Raw genomic sequence first — 25,259 nt, forward strand, 5'->3', positions numbered from 1 at the left:
GACAACAAGAGCCTGGGACCAACAAGATTTGAATATTGATCAGAGAACAAAAGGTAGAAAAAATAATTTTATTTTCTGTTTTGTGATTACAATATGTTAAATTTGAAAAGTGTACATGAGACAGCTTGAAATGGGAACTTTTCTATTTTTGTGAATGGCAAGGCTGAGTTCAGTTAAAATATATGCTTTATAAGAAAATATAATAATGTGTTTTATAAAGTTTATAAGCATTGCTGGCATACTCGGTGAGGTGTTCCTAGTGTTGGTGGTGGTGGTAGCATGTCAGTGTGTTGAGAGGAAGAGGTAGTCTGGGAAATTCTGCTGAGCAAACTCTGGGCCCATTTCCACCCCCAGTTAGTCCACTCCACTCAACTGGTTCACACACTGAGTGGGTCTTTGGGTGTTATTTCTGGGTAGTTGTTTTAGAATCTCTTCCAGTGGTTTGTCAGTATCTCCTTCTGGTCCAAGGAAGGAAACTTTGTCAACCTTAGCATTGACCTTCAGAATATGTTTGTAACAGCGCTGCTTGTGTGGCATTAGGCTATGTAGTGATCGAAAGAAAAAAACAGACCTTTGCACATTTTTGCACTATATGGTGGGTGTATGAGGAGATTCATTTCCTGCACAGTTAAGTCCATTTTTTCTACTGAATAATAGTATAGGTACAATGAAAGTAAATAGCAAAAATGTTTGAGTAGATAATTAAGGAAATCTTTTTCATATTGCTTGCTTATGGACTGGGAAAAAAGACTGTTCAAGCAAATGTCTCCAGAACTGCTTTAATGGAAAAATGTGATTTTTTTTTTTTTAAGTACTTTGTGAAATTTATTGTTGTTGGGAAATTTATTGTTATACTTTGTTTAAACTTAAAAAGCGGTGTCATTAACAGTGAATCTAATCGAAAAATCGATTCAACAGGGTGAATCGGATCGAATGAAATATTTTTCTCTGAATCGGGCAGCACTATTGGCTACCATGAGAATGGGCTACTGGGCATGATGGACCATTGGTGTGACCCAGTTAGGCTATTCTTATGTTATGTTCTCATCTGTAGGGGCCTTTGTTTTCACTTCTTATTTTAATGTATTTTTTTTCCTGGGAACTTATCAGTGTTTTTTTATAATGGGAACAAAAATGGAAAAGAATTAATGTGTGTGGAATGGGGGGGGGGTAACTAATTTCTTCAGCTAAATAATTCAATCCACTTCAAACAGACATAGGAGAACTCACGCACCATTCACACACCCTCCAACCAAAAACGTCAAAAGAAAAAAACTGTTCGACAACCTCCTAGCCATTCGAGCTGCAACACTTGACCCCCAACTCTACAACCTATTGACCTCGACCACAAACTACAAAACCTTAAAAAAAGAAATAAAAACCCTTCTATTAAAAAAACACATAAAACCAAACTAACATAATCAGAACTGTCCCAAGCATCACCTGCAACTACTCCATATGTACTTCTGATGTCATGACAATTCAGACATAATTTATGTTATGTTATGTTTGGAATAATGGCTACATAAATGAGGTTCAATAAAAGAAAATTTTCTGTGGGAGCATTTGTTGGAACTTCTGTTATCCTGATTTCTTCTATCTGTGGGCTTTCTTTAGCTAACCTACTTATCTGGGGCTTTCCACTTCTGCAGCTGCCCTTTTCACGGTCCACTTTGCGCTTGCACTCTCTGGGGAGGGGGGGTTGGGTCTGGGCTTGGTGGGGTAGGTGTGTCTGGTAGTTTTGTCTGGGTGGTGGCTGGGTGTTTCTTGGGTGCTTGTTGTGCGGATTGGTGTGTCTGGTGAGCGGTCTGGGTGTTGTTGCTTGTGGGGGTTTTTTTCATTATAAAATATGGCTGAGGGTCTAGTCCGGCTTATTATTCTTGTGGGTTCTGGGGTGGGATTTGTTTGCTTGCCCCAAGTTTTGGCCTTTTGTTGTGTATTGCTATGCCTCTCATTGGCAATTTTCTCTTGGGAGAGGCTTGTTCATGCTTGTTGTTGCTGTTACTCTCATTCTGTGTTCTTTTTGATAATGTATAAGTTTCTGTACAGACCATGGTTGCTTGTCTGGACCTTTTGCCATTCTCAATAAAAATACTTTGGAAAAAAAAAAAAAAAAAAAAAGAAAATTTTCACTGCCTGTTTCTATTCTGACCATTTATTCCATTTCATGGTTATTGCAAAAAAAAAAAAAAAAATTTTTTACATGAGGGGGGGGGGGGGGGGGTGTCAAAAAATGATGGGCCCCGGGTGCCACATACCCTAGGTACGCCACTGGGCGGGAGATATGGTAGAGACATCTAAATATATCCAGGCATAAATGCACAGGAAGCAGCCCTCTTTCAATTGAAGGAAACAAGGGGCATAGGATGAAGGTGAAAGAGGATAGATTCAGGAGTAATCTAAGGAATTGTATTGAGACAACAGTAATGTTAAATAATAAAATCTATCCCATCCGACCCATCATCAAGATACTGGGAGTAGTTCTGGATTGGAGTTTGTCTTTGAAGAACCAGGTTGATGCCCTGGTGCAAAGAGGTTTTCATATTTTATAGAAACTGCAGACCACTAAAGCATATTTTGATATTTCATCTTTTAGACTTTTAGTGCAATCCCTTGTTCTTCATTCATAAGAACAATGAACACCAGGTGGAAGGGAAAGGATTTAAGGCCCTCTTTTACTAAGCAGCGATAGAGGTTTTTACTGTGGCCCAGGATGCTAAATGCTCCGATGCTCACAGGAATTCTATGAGCATCAGAGCAGCTTTGGAACATTTAGCGCTCTGGGTATAACTCTAGTGTAAATCCTATTGCAATTAAGGGATTAGCTATTATTTCTTAACGTTCATGTTCTTGAATGCCAGAATTTTAACTCTTGGGTCTGAGGTAGCATGAATTTAAACAACTCATATTCTAGGAGAGCTGCTATACTCGCGTTACCTCTCTCCTAAAGTTTCTTCATTGGCTTCCCATCTGTTTCTGAATACAATTCAAACCCTTCTTACTGACCTACAAATGCACTCACTCAGTTGCCCCTCACTATCTCTCTTTGCTTAACTCCCCCTGTGATTCCCCCCATGAGTGCCTCTCCTATCTGTACCCTTCTCTTCAACTGCCAACTCTAGACTCCTTCCCTTCTGCCTTGCTGCACCTTATGCTTGAACAATCTGCTCAAATTCCTATGGTGGGGTCCGATTCTAGAAGTGTTCAAGGCCCAGTTAAAAGCCTGCCTCATCAAGAGTGCTTTTGATGCCTAACTCCTCTTATCTTGGGTTCTAAATCCTATATGTCATGTCTGTCCATCCAAGTTAGATTGTAAGCTCTTCTAAGCAGGAACCGTCTATAAATGTCAAAATGTACAGCGCTGCATATGTCTTTCAGCGCTATATAAGTGATAATGTAATGTAATGTAATGTAATTTATTTCTTATATACCGCTACATCCGTTAGGTTCTAAGCGGTTTACAGAAAATATACATTAAGATTAGAAATAAGAAAGGTACTTGAAAAATTCCCTTACTGTCCCGAAGGCTCACAATCTAACTAAAGTACCTGGAGGGTAATAGAGAAGTGAAAAGTAGAGTTAGAGGAAAAATAAAAATAAAATAAACATTTTAACAAGACAGCATTGATCTAAATACTTTGGAAGGTAGAAGAGAGGAGAGAAAGGAATAGAAGCAGAAGGGGGAGCCGTTGAACAGTAGAATTCTGGAGAAATTTAAATGATAGAAATAGAACAAAACAAAGACAAAAGGCAAAACAATAGATAAGATTAAAGATAAATCATAAGCTGGAAAGAAAAATAAAATAAAACTTTGTCTTCAATCCACGGTTTCAGCGTCAGTGATGAAGTAGAGCAAGTAAGTTTAGGAGGAACGATTGACGTTTCCAGAAAGGGCTTCTTCAGGGAAGAGACTTGGCAGACAGTCCCAGGATGCCTATGTCTCCTCCCCTGCGATGTAGTAGCAGATCTGGAGTTCCTGAAAATGGGAATCCTGGACTGAGTTATCTCTGGGTTGAGGTGAACCACTGTATTTTAGAACCTCCTTTTTCTGGAGCCATATGGTAACCCTAATTTTATGCCCTCTCATTTTAGAGTTTGCCTTCATTTGAAAAAGGCTCATCTACTGTACATTAATGCCATGGAGATATTTAAACGTCTCTATCCTATCCCTTCTCTCCCACCTACTCTGTATTATCTTGCAAAAAACAGTCACAAATAAATACCTTAAAATGAAGAAACAGCATTTAAATTTATGCCGATTAGTAGTATGTTAACTCTGTATTTTCTCATAGCATAATCTTTTGTTAACCGCATAGAACTTAGGGTTATGCGGTCTAGAAATTTGTTATTATGTTATGTTATAAAGTTATTGTAATACAGCCCAACACACACAAGCCTATATGAGAAAAATAATAATATCAAACCACACTCTCAAAAAGTTTACAGCACAGCAGACACAAAACCCATATAAAACCTACAGAGCTGATCACAAATATACCTTGAATCCCTAGGATTGGGGCAAGTGGGGATTATCAAGCATCTGCTTTAAGGGTCATTATTGTGAAAATTACCACGAGGTAGGAAAAAGCCTCATATCCCCTCCTCCATCCAGATGACTTGGTGAAGTTGCAGATAAACAGGAGGCTTAATCGGGGTAGATATAATCACTGGCATAAAAAACCTTCTCACGTAATATTACACTAAGCAAAAGCCTTATGCAATGCAATATAATCCTCTAATTGCCAACAATATACCCTAAGGAGCACTCAATAACTAATATTTAATTAATCTCGCTGGAGCAATGTTCATTGTAGCAGGAACCAATGTACCACACATCGACGATGGCCAGCGTTTCGCTTCAAAAAAGCTGCCTCAGGACGTATAAGTGGTTAATCTTTTGTAGAAGCTCCGGGTTTGAAAACATGGCAGCTTCTCAATGAACATTGCTCCAGCGAGATTAATTATTAGTTATTGAGTGTTCCTTAGTCTCCCAGTACATTGTTGGCAATTAGAAGACTTCTTATTCTGTATAACCCACCCAAAACTCTTCACTATATGTCTCTGAATCTCCTTACTATTCCATCACTGAGGCTAATTAATACCATGAGATCTAACAATTCCGCTGTTACATTACCCACCCTATGGAATTCTATGCCTTATCATCTATGGGCAATATCTGTATTAGATCAATTTAAATCTAGGGCTCCTTTTATGCACGGAATAGCATGCGCGCTAAAATGCTGTGCACGGTAGTTTTTCGTCAAGTGCGCACTATAGTGCGCGCTAATCTGGTGCGTGCGCTAAAAACGCTAGTGCACCTTCGTAAAAGGAGACCCTAGTCTAAAACCTTTTTGTTCCAGGAAGCTTTTGGATAAAAATTGCCCTTTTAAGGACAAAACAATCCTCTCCTGATTTTACCCTCTCCATCGTTCTTTCCTTTTATGTTCTTTTTGCAAATATTGTAGTTCTTGCCCATTTCCTTATGTTTGATGTAAGTCAAGTATATGTTGTACTAACATTCCCTAGTATTATCCATTTTTGTTAATTTTATAATTAGTATTGTACACCGCCTAGAAGCCTGATTAGGCAGTATAAGACATTTTTAATAAACTTGAACAGGACATTACTCCCTATCCCACGACTTTCTAATTTCCTCAGAAGTCTTTCATTAGGTACTATGTCAAATGCCTTTTGAAAATTCAGATGCACAATATTGACCAGCTCACCTTTATCCAGTATTCACCCTTTTGAAGAAATGTGGTAGATTGGTGAGGTAAGATTTCCCTTGTAAATTTCCTGTTGTAAATTGCCTCGACTTACTTTTTATTGTAAACCCGCATCTAGAATGTTACCATACTCTTTACAAATTTTCATGTGCTCAAAGACTTCATTGTTTTTTTCGCTGTATGTCCAGCTCTTCTTTATTGTAAACTGCCTCGAACTACTTTGGCTTTGGCGGTATATAAACAATAAATTATTATTATTATTATTATTAAATCTTTTGTTTTACGATATATTATATGTTATTGTATGCTGTTGTTTTTGGTTTGTATTTCACCAGGTGATGTTTGGCTTTCTCTTTGTTTGTAAACCGCTTTGAACTGTGAGGTGTATGTGGTATATAAATAAACTAGTCTTTTAGCCCGTTACATTAACGGGTGCTAGAATATATGTCTGTCTGTCTTTCTTTCTGTATCTATCCCTCCCGCTGTCTGTCTTTCTTTCTGTCTGTTCCCTGGCCCCCTTTGTCTGTCTTTCTGTCTCTCTCCCTGCCCATGTGTCTTTCTTCCTTTCTTTCTGTCTCCCTCCCGCTGTCTATCTTTCTTTCTTCCTCCCGCTGTGTGTCTGTCTTTCTTTCTATCTGTCTCTCTCCCTGCCCCCTATGCAGAAGCAGCATTTCTCTACCCCCTCCCCACTTCCTTGTGCATCAGCCACAGCAGCATTCCCTCCCCCTCCAATTCCCTGTCAGCAGCATTTTCCTCCCCCACCATGTGCATCAGCAGCATTTCCCTCCCTACACTTTCCTGTGCAGCAGCCGCAGTAGCATTCCCTCCCCCTCCATTTCCCTATGCAGCAGCATTTCCTTCTCCCTCCCCAGTTCCCTGTGCAGCAGCAACAGCATTTCCCTCCCCCACTTTCCTGTGCAGAAGCCACAGCAGCATTCCCTCCCCCTCCATTTCCCTGTGCAGCAGCATTTCCCTCCCCACACCCCACTTATCTGTGCAACAGCTGCAGCAGTATTTCCTTCTGCCTCCACTTCTCTGTGCATCAGCAGCATTTCCCTCCCCCCATTACCCTGTGCAGAAGCTGAAGCAGCATTCCCTCCCCCCCCACTTCTCTGTGCAGCAGCAGCAGTATTTCCCTCCCCTTCCACGTCCCTGTGCATCAGCAGCAGCATTTTCCCCTACCCTTCCCGCGGTCTGGCCTGTTCCATTAGTCTTTTGCCGTCCCCCCCTTCCCTTCCCACGTTCTGGCCAGCTCCTGGCAGCTCCTCTCATGATCGCTGCCTGCGTCGGAAGCCTTCTCTGACGCAGGTGCGACTCGCCCTTACCGCACCATCTGCCTGCCCTGTAAGTGTTCTTTTTGCTTGCTTCCTTGCGCCTCCGGCTGCCTGAAGATTTTAAAATACAGTGGCGGGGAGCTTGTAGATGGGGGAATGAGAAACAAAGCTTGCCTCCTGCCGTTTGCCAGTACCCCAAGAACACTTCTGAGATAGGCAGGCAGGCAAATGTCAATAGGTTGTTTCGTTGAACTGCTGGCTTCCCGAAGTTTTTAAAATACAGCGGTGGGGAGCTGGTAGGTGGGAGAATTGGGAACTGGGGAGAGGTCCGATCCAGCTGAGAGGAGTGTGAGCTAGGGTTGGGTTGACTTGGCTTTGATGGAGGAGGGCGGGAAGGAAGGAGGGATCCATGGCGGTAGTGGCTTAGGTGGAAGCATGCAGGCAGGCAATGTCCATGGGGGGCGGTAAGGAAGGAGGGATCCCTGGCGGTAATGGCTTAGGTGGAAGCAGGCAGGCAATATCCATGGTGGCACATACCCCCGCTTAAAAATAAACTTTGCGCGTGCAGGCCACGGACAGATTCTTCAAACTTTCAAAAAAATAAAAGAACAAGAGGGCATTCAGAAAAGTTGAAAGGGGACAGATTCAATACAAATGCCAGGAAGTTCTTTTTTACCCAACGTGTGGTGGACACCTGGAATGCGCTTCCAGAGGACGTTATAAGGCAGAGTACAGTACTGGGATTTAAGAAAGGATTGGACAATTTCCTGCTGGAAAAGGGAATAGAAGGGTATAAATAGAGGATTACTGCTCAGGTCCTGGACCTGTTGGGCCGCCGCGTGAGCGGACTGCTGGGCAAGATGGACCTCAGGCCTGACCCAGCAGAGGCATTGCTTATATTCTTATGTTCTTATGTTATGATCACGGATCATGCAGGTAAGAGTGTGCATGCGTGGCTAGGGTTTTATTATAGTAAATTATTATGCTATGTTATCCATTCAGCCCAGTATCCCGTTCCCAACAGTGGCCAACTCAGGTCCCAGGTATTTGCCCAAATCCAAATCTGGACAATAAATGTGTATCCCAGGCATCACCGATGGTTTCCCCACACCCAGTCTAATAATAGCTTATATAAATATCTTGTGGGACATTATCCAAATCAGTCTTTTAAAGGCAGCTACGCTAACTGCTATCACCACTGTTCCTAGCAATGAATGACAGAGTTTATATATATGTTGAAATGCTGTCACAATAGGAGCTTCAGGGGAAATATATTTGTATCAGTGTTTTGCATAAAAATGTGTGTGTCTCCAATGTATAATAAATGTCAGGATACCCTAAGAAGCAAAGCTGATTGATGGTGTGTGGCCCCCACTCAGGAAGGGCCATGCTACTGTCTTCCACCCTGTCACTACTCTCCCAGCCTGCATCATAGGAATAGGGGAAGGGTGTGTTGGTGAACTATGCAGCAGTCAGAATCCACTGGTGTTTCACTGATCTGGGCCTGGGACTACAGAGTAGGTCACTGACACAGAAGTAGCCAAGACTGAAGGGTAGACCACACATCAATAGGTAGGGTTACCACATGGCTCCAGAAAAAGGAGGACGGATTGAGACATCTGGGTTTTACTTCCACTGTCTGTTTTACTTCTAGTTTGTCCTCTTTACTTTCATTACTTTCAGTGGAAAGTAAAACCTGAATGTCTCAATCCGTCCTCCTTTTTCTGAAGCCATATTGTAACCCTATCTATAAGAGCAGTGTATTCTACAGCCTTTGGGGCCCTAGGGCCCCACACACAGGCCACAGGGTAATGGCCATGCAGGCAGCAGATTCTGAGGGAAAGGTGTGTGACAGCAGCTGTGCCACTTAGCTGGCTTGCAGCTCCTCCAGGCCAACAGGCATGGTTCAAACATGGGTTTTGCTGGCCACATAAACGAGGTAGCATGGTAGCCTGCTGGCTCCCAGATGGGGGCTCACATTCCCAGCTGTCACCCACTTATCCTCCCCTGCCCCCTCACAGCTTGCATTGAAAAACCTGGTCCAGCCCCTCCCCAGCAAACACCCAGAAAGCTGGTTTTAGTCATAATGGAGCACAGGGCAGAAATTGAGGAGGGGGCCCCTCTTCTACCTACCCATCTCCCAATTTCCCTACCCACCTTTAAATGACTTCTTCACACACAAACCACAAACAGATCTTCACAATGGATCACAAATTAGATGTAGAAATATGAATACCAAAACTGAACTGGAAATCTTAAAAAGTTAAAAACTCTGCAAGTACTTCATTTTGTACTAACACAATCAGTGGCATAACTGTGAGAGGAAGCTGGGCCTCCCACTTTAAGCTTAGGCCCCCTCAAAATGGACATCTCCTTTGATGTAGCTGGTGGGGATCCCCAAGCCTCATCAGCTGATGACCACATCCTCCCCCTCCTCAGGTCCAGTGACCAGAACTTTCAAAGTTCTACAGCTGGTAGCAGTATTACAGAGACACTGCCTTCCCTCCTCCTCTACCCCTGCTTGGCTCTCATGTAAGCATGAAAGCACTGGCAGCTTGAGGATACTGCCACTAGCTGCAAAGCTTGGAGACTTCAGTCTGATGTTGCCCTTACATTCCATTGCTGAAAAATCCATTTTTGCTGCAAGGGACCTTCGGCTGTAGCAGCCAATCTGAAGCGCTGCCTTCGCTCCCCTCCCTGCTTTCCTTCTGCATGGTCCATCCCCAATGACACAACCTCTGGTTTCTGCCTGGGAGGCCCATGGCAAAGGAAAGCAGGGAGGGGAGCGAAGGCAGCGCTTCAGATTGGCTGCTACAGCCGAAGGTCCCTTGCAGCAAAAATGGATTTTTCAGCAATGGAATGTAAGGGCAACATCAGACTGGTGCGGATAGAAGGAGGAAGACATGCAAGTCCACAGGGAGCCCCCCCAAACCTTGGGGCTCAGGGCAGCAGCCCTGTTTGCCTTCCCTAACACTGGCCCTTCATATATACCAAAGAGGAAGAAATGATCTATTGTCTCACACTACCAACATGTGAGGGACAAACTCTCCAGATGTGGAAATGGAGTGCATAGATAATGGTTTGCTCTCTGTTCAGTATGCTCCCTGTACCCCAATCTGCATGGGCTGTGGCCTTAGGAGATGTACAAATAGCTTCTTCCCAGAGAAATATATGCAATATATACATTATTTTCATGTGCTTTGCTTAAGTAATGCATTATTAAACATCAAAAAATAGAAGCCCCGTTCATCTCTATGAGGATGCCTCATGCATGCCTAAGTGATGCCTAAGTCATGTACACCTAATTGAAGCCTATCTAATGCCCAACACACGCTCAAAAGTAGACCTGCTTTTGCAAGCAGTCCTTTTACTAAAAAAAATAAAGAGGATATATATATATTTTTTATTTTTATTTTTTTTGTGTGTGTGTGTATTGTGTGTTCATGTACTTTGAGGAACATAGAGGCCAAAAGAGGAACTGGACAGGTGTTGAAGATACATGTTTGATATTTATCCTAGAGAAATGACTGCTTGGAAATCAAGAGGATATAAGCTTGGCTTTGGAATTGACAGGCCATTTAATATCTGAGTGTGTGTGTGGTGCAATGGTTAGAGCTAGAGCTTTTAGTACCCTGATGTTGTTGGTTCAAATCCCACTCTGCTCCCTGTGACAAAAGCAGAATTTAAAAAAAAAAGGATTAAAAGATAAAAAAAATATAATAGTGGTGCCAGCATTTCACTGCATACAATTTTAATGAAAAACAGAATAAAATCGCCATTCTAATGACATCATAATAATGAGACATGATAGCATTATAGATGTTGTGAAGACGTCTATGTGATGCCTAAAAGGTGATTCTGTAAAGGACGTCAAACAAGAGGCGTCTAGACTCCTGAGCACGATTCTCTAAAGTACATCTATGCATTATAGAATCGTGCTCAGCATTCTACTGCTGGATGTCTAAACAATGCCTAAATATTAGACGGCGTTTACAATATCTGGCCCTAAGTGCATAAACTTATGAGATTTTTGTAAACAGCCACCTTTATCTTTTTATCCCTTATTTCCCCATTTTTCAGATAGATAATACCACATTACTCACCACAAATAAAATTAATGAAAAGAAAACCAACAGAGTAGCTGGAGAGATACATGCTTTTGGAACTCGGAAGGTCCTTCCCTCCGGTAACATGAACTCGCATATGAGATATAGCTCAGGGCAAATCACAGCTCAGGGAGGGACTTTAGTAGTCTTAAATATGTGCATCTTTAAACATATGTTATCACTACAAAGATCTCATCTTTTCCCGCCTACTCCATGATTTTCTTCTAACTAATTTAAGTTTTTCAACAGACAGAAGGTTGGATACTGCCTTCTTAAAAATTTTCCAGCATGCCAAAAGCTATGATAGAATGATGACATTAGAATGTGCTTCAGGCTTTCTAACCCGGTGACTGCTGGCATTAAATTCAGAGCTGCCAGCGCGAAGAAAGGCCAGCAGGAACCAGCAAATGGAGTAATTTTACACACTAATTATAAAAGTTTAAAAAGAAACATAAAAGAAAAGAGATAGATAGCAAATTGTTTATAAAAAGTTGTCCTATGTAAATTGAAGAAGGTGAAATCTGATAGCACTTATGCATCTTCATTTCTAGGGTAAATAAGATTATATTGAGTACACATATTGGACTGCTACATTTTTCCTTTCTAAAAGAAAGCAAACTGGATTATAGCAAATAACCTTTAAGATAATTAACGAACAATGCTGCCACTAGCATAAAATCTTCCTTCAGGCAATACCTAATTTAAGTATTACTGGCACAAAGTGGAGACAGATTGTGCATTACCACTGCAATATTTACATAGCAGAAACCCACAGAGCAAGAAACGTGAGACTCAATGATGCACTAAATTAGGAACAACCATATTCTACTGTTAATTTGCTCTCTCATCTTTCTAAAGCTTTGGTCTGTACGTCTATACAAATATATCCATAATCTATCAAATTTTGATAATAAAAAAATGAGTTTTGAGGGAATTTAAATACAATTAATTTGATACTTGTCCAAAAGACAAGGCACTCCCCCTTTAGAACAAATCCTCTTATGACAAACATTGACCATAAACCGAAGCCTTGCTCCCCAAACAAATTTTGCCCGCTACTTGATAATTCTGCAGAAGCATACCATCTTTAGAACAAATACTGTAGCTGCTTTCTTGCTTTTTTTCAATTTTTTTTGTACATTTCCAACAATTTAACAAGAATACTCTTGTTTAAGCAATTCAGAAAGGTATTAAAAAAAAAAAAAAGAAAACTTATTTAGGAAAATTCCATATTTTTATTAGACCCTAAACAAATAAGGGGAGTAGTTCATAAAGGACAAAGAGATTCTAAAAATGAAAAGGAATATAGGAAAAGGCCTAACAGTATATCCCACTTATCCCTAAATGTCCAACCATTTGGAAGCTAGATAGACACAGTAACCATCTTCTTTATATACAAAAAAGGCTCCAAGTTGTTCTGGGGAGAATAGCACATAAGAAGGGGTGCTGAAAACTTCTCAGCCCATCCGAGAATGGCATGGATACGGTTCAATCAAGATCTGAAAAAAGCGTCAAAACACCGAATTTTGTTTCTGCAAATTGGCACTTAACAAAATAAGATGACACTTCTCTCAGCTACAGTGGCAAAATAACACTCAGAATTTAGGAAGTTAGTTGGTTGGGCTGAGAACTTTCCAACCCCTCCTCGTAACTCCATTATAAATTAAAAAAAAATAATGCCTATACCTATATTATATTTCTAGCTCTATAAATGGTGCGCACAGTTAAGGATTGCACTAGTAGTTATAGGATAATAACACTTACGCATGTAACAATGACTTAATTGGTACTTGATTGGTGCTTAATTGACAATAACTATCAATAATTGGCTCTAATTAGCAGGAATTGGTACTAATTTGCAGTTATGGTCATAAGTTATATAAAGTGTGCTCGTAAATTGTGTAGGATGCAACTGCAAAGGGGGTCGTGAGTGTTCCAATTATTCTAGTGAACATTTTATAGCATATCATCAGTTATGCATGCAAGGTGCCACATACTGTATTGGTGCATTAATTTACATTTGTTCTAGATATACAGTAGCATAAGTGATACCAATCTAAATGTTGGAACATAAATGCCAATTTAAGCTAGTATTCTATATGCACTTAATTGCCATTACAGAATTCACGCTTAGTGCACAAAATCTTGGCACTTAACTTTAGGTGTCTTTTCTTGACTTGACCCCATAGTGGTAAATTGTTCATAATTTTCTTTCTTTCAGAGATGATCTCAGGCTTATTTTACAAGTCTAGATCATTTAGGTAACTAAAAGCTCCTTTTATCAAGGTGCGGTAGGCGGTTAACGCGTGGAATACCGCGCATTCAACCGCCTGCTGCGCTAGTCGCCAACACCTCCATTGACGAGGCATTAGTTTTTAGGCTTGCCGCGGGGGTTAGCGCGTGATGAAATGTACGACGCGCTAACCCCCATAGCACGCCTTGATAAAAGAAGCCCTACATGATTGTGCTCTGATGTTTTTCCAACAATTTCCACACATTTTACTAATCAACGGAATAACATTAATGACAACTTGGATTGGCCACCATTAAAGATGACTTAGCATAACATATCTTATGTTCTTGATATAATCTAGCATCCAAGGATGATATATGGGCAATTGCATTAGATGAAAACTCTAGTTTCTAGGGCTCAGGGTTCATAAAATGCTTTTTTTCATAAAATTAGAATTAAATTAGCTCTTACTGTTTGTATTTCAGCAGGGCACATTTATCCAATGATCTATCAACTGGAAATTCTTACTTCCTGGGCCCTATTCCATTATCCCTCCCCAAAAATCTATTATTTGAAAATTGGTTAGCTTCATATAATCTGTTATCTGTGAAATAACTTCTATTATTCAAAAATCTTTTATCAAAATTCCCATTATCAAGCAATTTCTATGATCTATTTTTATTTTATTTTGTAAATGTATAAGCCCCTAATCCAGAGCTTGCCTATAGCTCTAACCCAAATAACATATCCATAGCAACTTGAATAACAAAAATGGCATATAATTATAACACACAAAAAAATCCATAATCTGGAATGGCTTCTGTACTATCCATTTTGGATACATCATGCTGCTGTATTAGAAAAACACAGATGCATGGTTTGAGCAGAAAAAAGAGTGAACATATCTATTAAAGGAAAAAGTACATAAATTAATACAGATTTTATTTGTTGGATCAACATGCTTGTTACCTTTCCTAATTGCTGATGTTCTTCAAATGCAACGATCAGTTCTTGTGCCCATTTAATTTTTTCAGAGCTTGGTGAAAACTGCTCTTGGACAATGGGAATCTGGTTAGGATGAATCACCTGCTTACCTGCAAGAAGATTAATAATGCCAGAAACATGAAACACTAGCAGATGTTTTCACAAAATATGCCAGGTGCTGAAAAATCTAGGTCACACAGGCTATACATTAAATAATAACAAGTATTTAGTACAATCAGTTGAACTGTATTCCTTACTTGATCAGCACAAATCTAGTTTTTGCTTGACAAATACAGAGGAAGAGATGTAACTATAGCTGATAATCTGCTAGCAAAAGCAGCTTATTACTGTCAAACTCTGCACTCAATGTTTAGAGTTAGGTCTAAAATATCTTAGCATCTAATGATTATTATTTCATTAAAAGCCTACAAGAGTGGCTATATCAGAATGAATGTTCAGTTCTGTGAAAATGCTAGGCTTTTAATCAACAAGTATAATTTCATTTGTGATGTGCAGGAGTGATGCTTAAATTCAGCCACAGCAGTAGGGAAGTGAAGCTGATGCCAGGCGGACTTCTACAGTCTGTGTCCTGTATATGGCAAGACAGATCAGGATCAAGTATGCACATTTTATACCACATTCTTATCATCCAAGTGCAGGTCTTGCTTATTGTGTGTGTGTGGGGGGGGGGGGGGGGAAGGAATGGGGGGGACATCTTATACAGGAACTTAATAAGTAAAATAAATAATTACTAGATGATAAGTGTGAGACTACTGGACAGACTGGATGGACCATGCAGGTTTTTATCTGTTGTTATTTACTATGTTACTCTGTTAATGCTACATTTCTGGTTTAGCAACGGCACCCCTCTCAGGTGCTCAATGCACAAGAACTTCTAGAGAGTTTTTGCAAGATAAATTATTTCATATAGGGATATCCAAATATTTAATTTTATTTATTGAACATCCAATCAAATGTACAGTAAATATATTGATGTACATTTTTATAGTGTATTTATAATTATTTACTGTCCAAGCATGAGAACAAGCTGGAAAATATTGTTTCTTTGGCAAATGGTTTAAGAGGATGCTTAGAGCCTATAAAATAAATAAATGTGTCTACTTAGCTTGGAAGGATAATATATGATATTTATACATGTGTGTGTTTATCTGTGTACATTTATATGTAAAACATAATTAAAAGTAGTATTATATGTATTAAAAATAAAAAATATTTGTATGTTGTAACCAGATTTGTTTGTAAATTACATTTTATTTAATATTAGCATGATAACAAGCTATGGATAATGTTGTTCTAAACACACAACTATCTATAAATCTGATATGAACTGCAAGGTATTGGCGGAATGGAAATCCCTAATGTAAAGTAATGTAATGTAACATACTCATAAAGGACTGTGTTCATAAAATAACTTTTTAAAAAAAGATTTCAGATTAGTTATGGGTCCTCTATGTTTTCCTTCTATATTTTGGCTGGTAAAAATAGCTATAAATTAGCTTTGTTTTCTCATGTGAGAAACCAAATTAAATGTGTGAAAAAGTCAGGCAAGAGATAGTAGGGTCATAAATGAAATAATTATAAAGATCATAAGCTGGCAGACTCCACTATGGAAGTGATTAATTTGTTTTTCAGCCACTTAAATACAATAATAAGAACTGGTTTGATGCCAATAATATGTTAATAAGTTCTAATAATTTACTGCTACATTGATGGTGTTTAAGTGTATACATATTAATTTGCATGAACATTAAAATATTAAGACAAACAAAGAGTTCCTTTTATCAAGCAATGGTAGAGCTTTTTACCGTGGTCTGGTAAGGTAAATGCTCCAAGACTCATTCAATTCCTATGAGTGTCAGAGCATTTACCTTGCTGTCCCATGGTAAAAAGTTCTACCGTTGCTTGATAGAAAGAGCCCAAAATGTTTCATGTAGGTGAGAAATTTTAGTCTACCATTATTTCAAATATTGATCTATCTTCTTATGCTAGTATGACACATTGAAACCCGTTATCATGTATGTTAACCTGTAACACGTTCTGAGCTGGTAAGGGAGAATGGGATAGAAAATGAAATAAATAGTACAATATCCTAATATTTTAGAGAAAATTTTAGAATTTTACTGCCCCCCCCCCCTTTACTAAGCTACAGTAGAGTAAAATAATTCATATGAGTGTCAGAGCATTTAGCTCTCTGGGCCACCGTAGAAAGCTCTACCATTGCTTGATAAAAGGAGCTCTTTGTTTTGTCTTAATATTTTAATGTTCATGTAAATTAATATGTATATGCTTAAACACCATCAATGTAGCAGTAAATTATTAGAACTTATTAGAATTATTAGAACTTACTGTGGCTTAGTAAAAGAGGACCTCAGTTTTTATCAAGAAAATTATTTTGCAAAGTAATTTTAAAAACTAAAAAAATGCTGAATAGATTAATTTTATTAAATATAACAGCATTTGCATTCTGCCAGTGTTTTGAGTGTTCTCATTTTGAAACATGCACTAATTTATAGTGAAGAATTCCAACATTTTTTTTAGAGGGACAAAAAGAAGTCTGGACTAAAATATTATAGGGAACTATCAGTCTAGTGTTTAGAACAAAATGGGGAAAAAATAAAAAATTTTCACATATAACAAAGTAGGCTTAATTATTTTTATAATAAAGGTAGCACAAAAGAAAGGGCATAGTTTCCTGGGATTCTTATATTAAAATAGGAAATAAAGTTCAGCAAGATACACTATCAGTAAAAAAAATGTAGCAAAATGCTGTATAACACTGTATAAGCTTTTGCTTTAGGTCACTGCATAGCCAAAGATCAAATACATTAAGTAGCACTGAACTTAGGAATAATTTACCAAGTGGATACAAAATTGTTGAAACAATTGCATTGGTTACCTATGCAGCAGAGAGTATAGTTTAAGATTTTTTTCAATCATAAAGCAAATTTTATATCACGTTTCTCAAATGGTACTAAAGGATGTTTTTTGTTGTTGTTGTTTTTTTAATCTATCAACCCAGAAAATGTTTGAGATCTGAAAATAGTATGAAACTGAGTTTGGAGGGTAAGATGTTAGTCTTTCATGTAAAGATTGGGGCAACAATGCTGTCTGTGTGGCTGGCACCAAGCTCTGGAATGTGCTGCCTGGTATTCTGCGATTCTGTGATGGGAGATTGAACTTTAAGAAAATGTTGAAAATGCAATTATTTGTCAATGCCTTCCTGTGCTAATGCTATTCTCTGTTAATGCCTTCCTGTCCTGTAAATGATTTTATGGGATCTTGTGTTTCCATCTTGTAGGATGAATTGAAAGATTTAGTTAATGTCTTCTTATATTTGTTTTGTTGAAACATGTTTAGCATTTCTTAAATGTGTATGCATGTAATTTTGTTAAACTGCATAGTTTTTATGTGGTATATAAATTTTTAAATAAATAAAATTAACATTTTATGACTTTAAAATTCTTTTTTTTCCATTTTAACCAATACTTGATATACAGCGCTTTTAAATTAATACCTATTATGTCAGACAACTATATGATGGTGTCATATTTATCTTTTACAAAAGCTGGTAAAAAAGAAGAAAAACCTATCGCATTCCATATTTATATCCATCTTCTCAATATGCAATCCAGAAATAGCTATGAGTAAGTATGTTTGCTGTTAATGCTGTTTTCCAAAGATTTACACACACACCCTTTTATCAAGTTGTGTTAGAGTTTTTTTTAGCTTGGGCCAGTGAGGTAAGTGCTCTGACACTCATAGGAATTCTATGAGCGCTGGAGCACTTACCATGCCCACCTGCGCCAAAAACCCTTCCTGCAGCTTAATAAAAGGAGCCATTACTTTTTAGTATGAAAATTTCCAGATGTTCACTGTTATTTGCGTGGATCTGCACATTGTTGACATTTTTTGTGGAATTACTAAATATTTTATTCATGATTGAAAATATTCATGCTGCATTTCATCAGAAGTTTGGTTTTACAATATATAGCAAAGTTAATCTATGGCAAAACATTATGGGCTCCTTTTACTAAGCTGCATTAGGGCATAAATGCGCAGAATAGCGCACGCTACAATGCTGCGTGCGCTAGATGCTAACACCAGCATTGACCTGGCATTAGTTCTAGCCATGTAGCACAGGGTTAGTATGCGCTAATCTGCTGCGTGCGCTAAAAACACTAACGCACCTTAGTAAAAGGAGCCCTATATATGTAATAGTTTGACGGATATCTTTCTTTTGCAGAGATGAATTTGTTCAGTTATCTATAAAAGGATTTTTTTATATGCTCTAAAATGAGTAATCACCTTAAACTAATTATTTGTACTATATTATGACTGCCAATAAGCAATTATTATTCAGTTTAAATATTTGTTGATATGATTATAGCATAGCATATAATTAGGATGAATTTTATTTATTTATTTATTTATTACCATAGAAGAAAGTATTCTAATTATTTACTACTATATGAAATATTCCTTAAGTTCAAGACACACCACAGTTCAGTGTAATTAGCACATAATTCTATATACAAATAAACATTGTCAGCAAAGCCAGTACTATATTTTGTCATTACACAGCTATGAGAAATTAATATCTATTTTATAAAGTCATATTTTCAGGAAGTTCCTTAGCAGTCAAGATGTCATCATTGAGCTCCATTACTACTGATATTAAAAATCAAGCCATTATTTCTCAATTTAGACCCCCTTTTATCAAGCCACTTTAGGGTTGTTTTTTTAAATCACCAGCCGCTGTGGTAAAAGTTCGAACGCTCATAGAATTCCTATGAGTGTCAGAGCTTTTACTGCAGCGGCTGGCAATAAAAAGCCCTAATGCAGCTTGATAAAAGGGGCTTTAATTTGCTACAATTAAAAGTTCTGGAAGTTGGTCCAATAGCAAATAAAACATGCAAATGTCCCTTGTTCAGTTTCCAGCCCTGGCTTCTGTTTAGCAGGCAATAGCTAAGGATGCTATGGCATCAGTATTCACAGTGGAGTGGGGGTATCAGCCATCAATCAAGAATACGCTTGGATAAGATTCTGAAGGAAACTGCAGTCTGTTCCTCTCAGCTAGAGGACTATTACTACAATGATTTGTCGGGGGAGGGGGCAGGAATCAAAATCAAAATAGGAAGAAAATCTGTGTGAAGCAGCAAATGAAGGTTTATGAACTGTGACACCAGCTAGTTCCTATTCAGCTGAAAATCCAAAGGAGCAGGAAGACCTTGCTGAAGAAAAAAATCCCCAAAAGTTTTATATAAAAGTATTAACACTGAGGCATGACTTATTTGTTCAGTTAGCTCAGCTTGTATTTTTCAAAAGGGTCAAATTCTACAAACAGCGTCCCAATTGTAGGCGGCGGTACACATCCTACTGCTGTCTAACCAGGGGATGTTGGTGCGGAGTTTCAGGGGAATTTTGGGGTGTTGGGGAGTGTCAGGGGGATTTTGGGAGCGTCGGGGTGAAGTCAGGGAGTGTCAGGGGAATGCTGGGATGTAGGGAGTGTCAGGGGTGGAGTTGGGGAGTGTTTGGTGGGGTTCAGGAGATGATGGGGCCAGCGACAGAAGGGATAAGGCATCCCTCCTGCAGAGGGATGTCTCGGGAGGTGGCGGGAGGGAGTGGGCATCACTCCTGCCTTGGACTGTATTGGGAGGGTTCACCATTGCAGCAGGAGGAATTGGACACTCTTCATGCCACAGACAGTTGGGGGGGGGGCTTTGGGGGTTCCAGCAGGAGAGAGTGGGCATCTCTCCTGCCAGCCAACTTTGCAGGGGGGGACGGGTTTCCTGCTGTGGCTGCTAAACTGATCACAGCAGGGAGATTCCCTTGCCGCAATTAGCTCAGCGGCAACGAGATTCTCTAACTGGCCAGATGCAGGCAGGAGCCAGCTGACCAAAGACACAGGTTAGAGAGGGGTCCTGGTGGGGTTGGCGTCCCAGGGGTTCTAGGGGGGTCCTGGAGGGGGTAAAATGTTCAGGGGGGATGGAGGTTCCAGCAGGAGGGATTGGTCATCCCTCCTGCCACGTGATCTACTGAGGGGTTAGGATGTTCCGGCAGGAGGGATTGAGCTTCCCTCCTGCCGCATGATCTATGGGGGACGAGGGTGGTGGTGGGTCCGGTAGGAGGGATTGAGAATCCCTCCTGCTGCATGATCTACTCAGGACAGAGGTGGTGGGTGCTGGGTAGGAGGGACTGGGCATCCTTCCTGCCATGTTCATTCAGGGGGGGGGGGGGGTGCCAAGCAGGAGGGACTGGGCATTTTTCCTGCCGTGCAATGTTTGGGGGGTGGGGTGTTCTGGGAGGAGGGATTGGGCATCCCTCCTGCCGTAGTCTTCATGGGAGGTGGGGACCGGTTACCACTAAACTAATCGCAGCAGGGAGATCTCTTGCCGCAATAAGCTCAGCGGCAACCTGATTTTCTAACCGGCATCTGTAACAGGGACGTCGGCTAGAGAATCGGGTACTTATAGGAGGGCTTAGGCACAATTCTGTATAGGATGCCTGTGTGCGATTCTCAAAAGCCGCTTAGGCAGCTTCTGAGACCGGGAATCCTTTACAGAATCTGGGCCTAAATGTCTAAAGACCCAGTTACTTAAAAACAAGAAATATGGGACTGCTTTAGCAAGCTTAAGATCCAAAGGGCCATTTTATTAAAGTTTAGCATGTACTAACTGACATTAGCACTCCCTAAATTCTGCATGTCCTATTTTATACCTATGGGCCACATGGCACTTAGCATATGTGAATGTCTGTTAGGGCTTGTCTAATTGAAATCTGGATCACTCTGATGTCTCTGTCAGAAATCAGGCATTTATTACTGAATAGGGTTTTAGCAGCTAACTTATTTGAGACACTTAAAAATAAGTTGTTATATATACTGTAAATAATTTGGCTGAAAAGATAGTCATGAGTTTGAAATTCTGAATTTGGTTCTTGTGCAGGATCTGAGGTATAAGGACACAACCCTATGTACCACCCACTGTTTAACATTCTGCTTAATAAAACTCTTCCAAAATGCTTCTTGGAATCTGGTACCTGCCAATGCCAGTAGATGTCATCGTGAGCACCAGCACTTATTGGGAAGATAGCCAGTGCAAAAATGACTGATGCAAAGACAATAAGAAGAAAGCTTAAAAGTACTAATTAGTGCCTCTGATTTCTTTTTCAGTAAATGTTCAGAATTCACAAATAGCTTTCTTGAAAACTATCCTGTTTATCCTATTATAATTTTTCTATTTCACTAACCAAGTAAATCTGGTACCTATAAGTATCTAGTAAAAACTTCAGAGTTAAAGCAAAGAATACTCCTTGGCAGGTTGTATATTATATTAATTTACTGCAGGTCAATTTGTGTTTTGTAAGGTGCGAGACCATACAACGTTCTTTCTGCACTCAGAGTGCATAGAGATCTAACTTAATATATAATTTGGAGGTTATTACTAGGCTTGATGGAGGTAATCTTATCACAGAATGCCTATGTGAGAAGTTCAAAGAGGGCCTATTTTGAGTCTGTTTTGTAAAAGAAACATAGGTATCTAGGTGCTTTTATAAAATAGATTCCCAGAACCAGCCCCCAATGCATACAAATGCTAGTACACAAATTGTGTAAATTTCAAAGATATAGATGATATATATGAGTTCATTTGTATTATTTTGGCAGGATGATGATCCTGTCATAGACCAGCAGAGGGAAGTCTCAGTAGTGGGAATTAAACCCATTTATATATGAGATCCTGCAAAGGCACATGGGAGCTGAAAAAGGTGTTGGAAAGGACAGATTCAGAGCACAGAGCAGAGAAGAAGAGCTCCTTCGGGAACTTAGGCGACCCTCAAGGAGAGGCATGTTGGCTTCAGCCTAACCCTCAGTAAGCCTGTCCAGTAGAGCTGTAAGTAATCAGAGTGGGGGTCAAGCTTGATGACTAGCAGAGGGCCTGGAGGAGAGAAGAAGTCTGAGCAACAAAGAGGTCCTCAGAGAAAGTGAGCAACTGGGAGAGTCCTCATGGACAGCATATGAGGGGCCAGAAGAGTCCTCAGGGCATGTGTCTGGGAAAAGATGACTAAGCAACTGGGAGAGTCCTCGGGGCATGTGTCCAGGAGAAGATGACTGAGCAAGTGGGAGAGTTCTCAAGGAGTGTGAAGACTGAGTGACTGGGAGAGTCCTCAGGGAGTGGTGTGGTGCCATTAGAGCTTGGAGTGACTGGACAGTACTCAAGCTTGATGACCGGCTGTGATCAGTGGAGTCCAAGGTTCTAGGCTGATGGGGGCTAGCGAGTGACCGGTGGAAGGACTAGCAAGGCCAGTGGCGACCAGCAGAGAGACTGGTAATGGCACCAGGAGTTGCCAGAAGACCCAGAAGGAAGCAGTCTGTAGACCCAAAGAGCATTGGCCAAAGGTGACTGGCGGGTAACTGGCAAAGGGATTGGCAGGGCCAGTGGTGACCATCAGAGATGCTGCTAATGGTACAGGAAGCAGCTCGAACACCCACTGAGGGTTAGAGAGGTCCCGATAAAGAACGAGAAACCCAAACTGACAGTGACCAGCAGAGGGTTAGGCAGGGACAGAAAGACTGTTAATGGTACAGGAAGCTGCCCGAAAACCCAGAATTCCAAGGAGGGTTTGGAGAAACTGGTGGTGACCAGGGAAGATCTCGGAGGAGCCTGGTCGAGTTTTAGCAGTGTGTGAGTGAGAAAGAAGACCTGAAGTGTCTGGAGCTGATGGAGTAACAGGTGTTGACTGCTTGGCCAGATCACAATTATATAAGGTTATACATTCATTGCTTTAAAACAAGGTTAATACATTAAAATTTTAAGCTGCATTAAAAATATTAATGCAATTAATGGCTGCATCAATTCTCTGTTTCTCTTCCCCACCCCATGGTTCTGTCTCTCCCACCCATCAGCAACATTACCTTGTCTGCCTCCCTTTCCTCTCCACCTCTCCTTCTTTACTGAAAAAGTTGGGCTGTTGCTTCTCCCTGTCTGCATGACAGCAATGGTAGCATTAACTAGCAGAATTTAGACAGATACGAGAACATTGCCCTGTACATGCCACTGTTGGCTCTGATGTCACTTCCTATTTCTGGGACCAACTGGGCAGTGGGAGTGCACACAAGGCAATGCTTCACATCTGCATGCCTTCTGTTACTTGTCATTGCAATCATGCTGACCAGGAGAAGAAGCAGCCCAACAATGTGAGTAAGCAAAGGGGAGAGGAAAGGGAGACAGATGAGGCAATACAGAATTGTGGCGGTGGGAAGGGAGAGAGATGATGTCCATACTAGTTGGTGGTAGTGGGGAAAGGGGGGGGGGGAGATGGAACCATGCTGGGGGAGAGGTAGAGAGATGGGGACATACTGGATGGTTGGGATGCGGGGAAGAGACAGGTCTATGTTGCATGATGGTGATAGGGAGAGTGGGAGAGGAGGAGAGAGAGAGCAATGCTGGATGATGGTAGTGATGAGAGGAAAACAAAATGGGGTGATGCTGAATGTGGGGGGAAAGAGGGATACAGAGAGGTGGAGTGATACAGGATAATCAAGTTTCAAGTTTAATAAATGCTTGATATATTGCCTATTGTGGAGATCCTAGGTGGTATACGATTAAAAGGGGCAGAAAAGGAAAAGAGGAAGGAGAGAGCAGATGGGACAAAGATTGGGAGAATAAGGAAAAACAGTAATTTATAGGAAATTAGGGAAGGGAAAGGGAAGGATGGGACTATCAACACAGGTTGTCGGCAGAAACCTTACTGAGAAAAATGGATGAAAATAAAGCCTAATTAAATGAATCATTGAATAGAAAGGTTTTTTTTAAATCAAACTTAATTTTCCAGGGTTGATTCTAGGTGCAGGTGTGAAGGTAGAGCATTCCAGAGAGATGGTGCAATGACCAAAAAGATAGTACAACATGTAGTGTCATATGTAATTTGACAGGTATTCAGAATAACGAGATTTTTTTTCTGGGAAGTGTATGGTATGAAGAGGAACATACAGAATGTGTAAACAATTAAGATAGAAAAGAGTGTGAGATTGTTGAATATTGAAGACCAGAAACATGTGAGTCTATGTGTTATTGTGAGCCAGTGTGCTGATTTGAGTATGGGAGTGACATGGGTCATATTTACGAGCTCCTGAAATTAATTTTACTGAGGTGTTTCATATAAGCTGGAGGCATTGTAGATCTCTTTCTCTTAAACCATGGTAAACGGCAATGCAGTAATCTAAATGTAATATAACTAAAGAGTGAATTTGGATATTAAGAGCAGAAGGTTCCAGAAGAGGTTGGATAGAACGGATCATTTGTAGTTTGAGAAAACTTTGTTGGATTACAGAGGAGATCTGCTTCTGGAAATTGAGTTTGTTGTTCACTATGACCCCAAGAATGGTGGTGTATAGGGGGGTAGAGATGGGAAGATACTGGATGTTAGGAGAAGAGAGAGAGAGAGAGAGAGGGGTAATGTTGTATGGTAAAGGGAGGAAGAGAGATGGGTCATTGCTGGATTATGGACAAAAGACAGCAATGCTGGATCACGAGAGAAGAGAGAGAAAAAAGAGAGAAAGGGGTAATGCTGGATGGCAGGGGAAGAAAGAGATAAAAGGGTGCTGCTGGATGAGAGAACAAAAAGAGAGGTCCTTGATTGTGGGGAGGAGGGAGTATGAAACAGAAAGCAAGGTGATACTGCATGGCAAAAGGAAGAATTAACTTCTCATGCAGTCAGAAAATAAAATCATATGTAGGCTAGTTTATGCGATTAATCATGCAATTAAAAATGTTAATCGACATACAGCCCTAGTATTTTATAAAGTCTATATATATACTACAACTCCCCCTCTATTCCACTATGCTCCCAGAATGCAGGTCTCATAAAAGTAGGTGCCGATTTCCTTCTGTATACTTTTAAATTGTGTATTCAGTTG

The 25,259-nt window shown here is 40.1% G+C and overlaps 1 protein-coding gene across 4 annotated transcripts in view; it reads right to left on the minus strand.

Annotated features, from left to right (window-relative positions):
- Positions 1-25,259, minus strand: part of CLYBL (citramalyl-CoA lyase) — a 623,747-nt gene that overhangs the window by 62,849 nt on the left and 535,639 nt on the right. For all 4 annotated transcript variants that reach the window (XM_033949754.1, XM_033949753.1, XM_033949756.1 and 1 more), the window contains exon 7: positions 14,309-14,433. In XM_033949754.1, the coding sequence (XP_033805645.1) occupies positions 14,309-14,433 (125 nt within the window). The remainder of the gene's footprint in view (positions 1-14,308; positions 14,434-25,259) is intronic.

Source organism: Geotrypetes seraphini, chromosome 6, assembly GCF_902459505.1.
Source record: "Geotrypetes seraphini chromosome 6, aGeoSer1.1, whole genome shotgun sequence".
In the NCBI taxonomy this organism is placed as follows: Eukaryota; Metazoa; Chordata; class Amphibia; order Gymnophiona; family Dermophiidae; genus Geotrypetes; species Geotrypetes seraphini.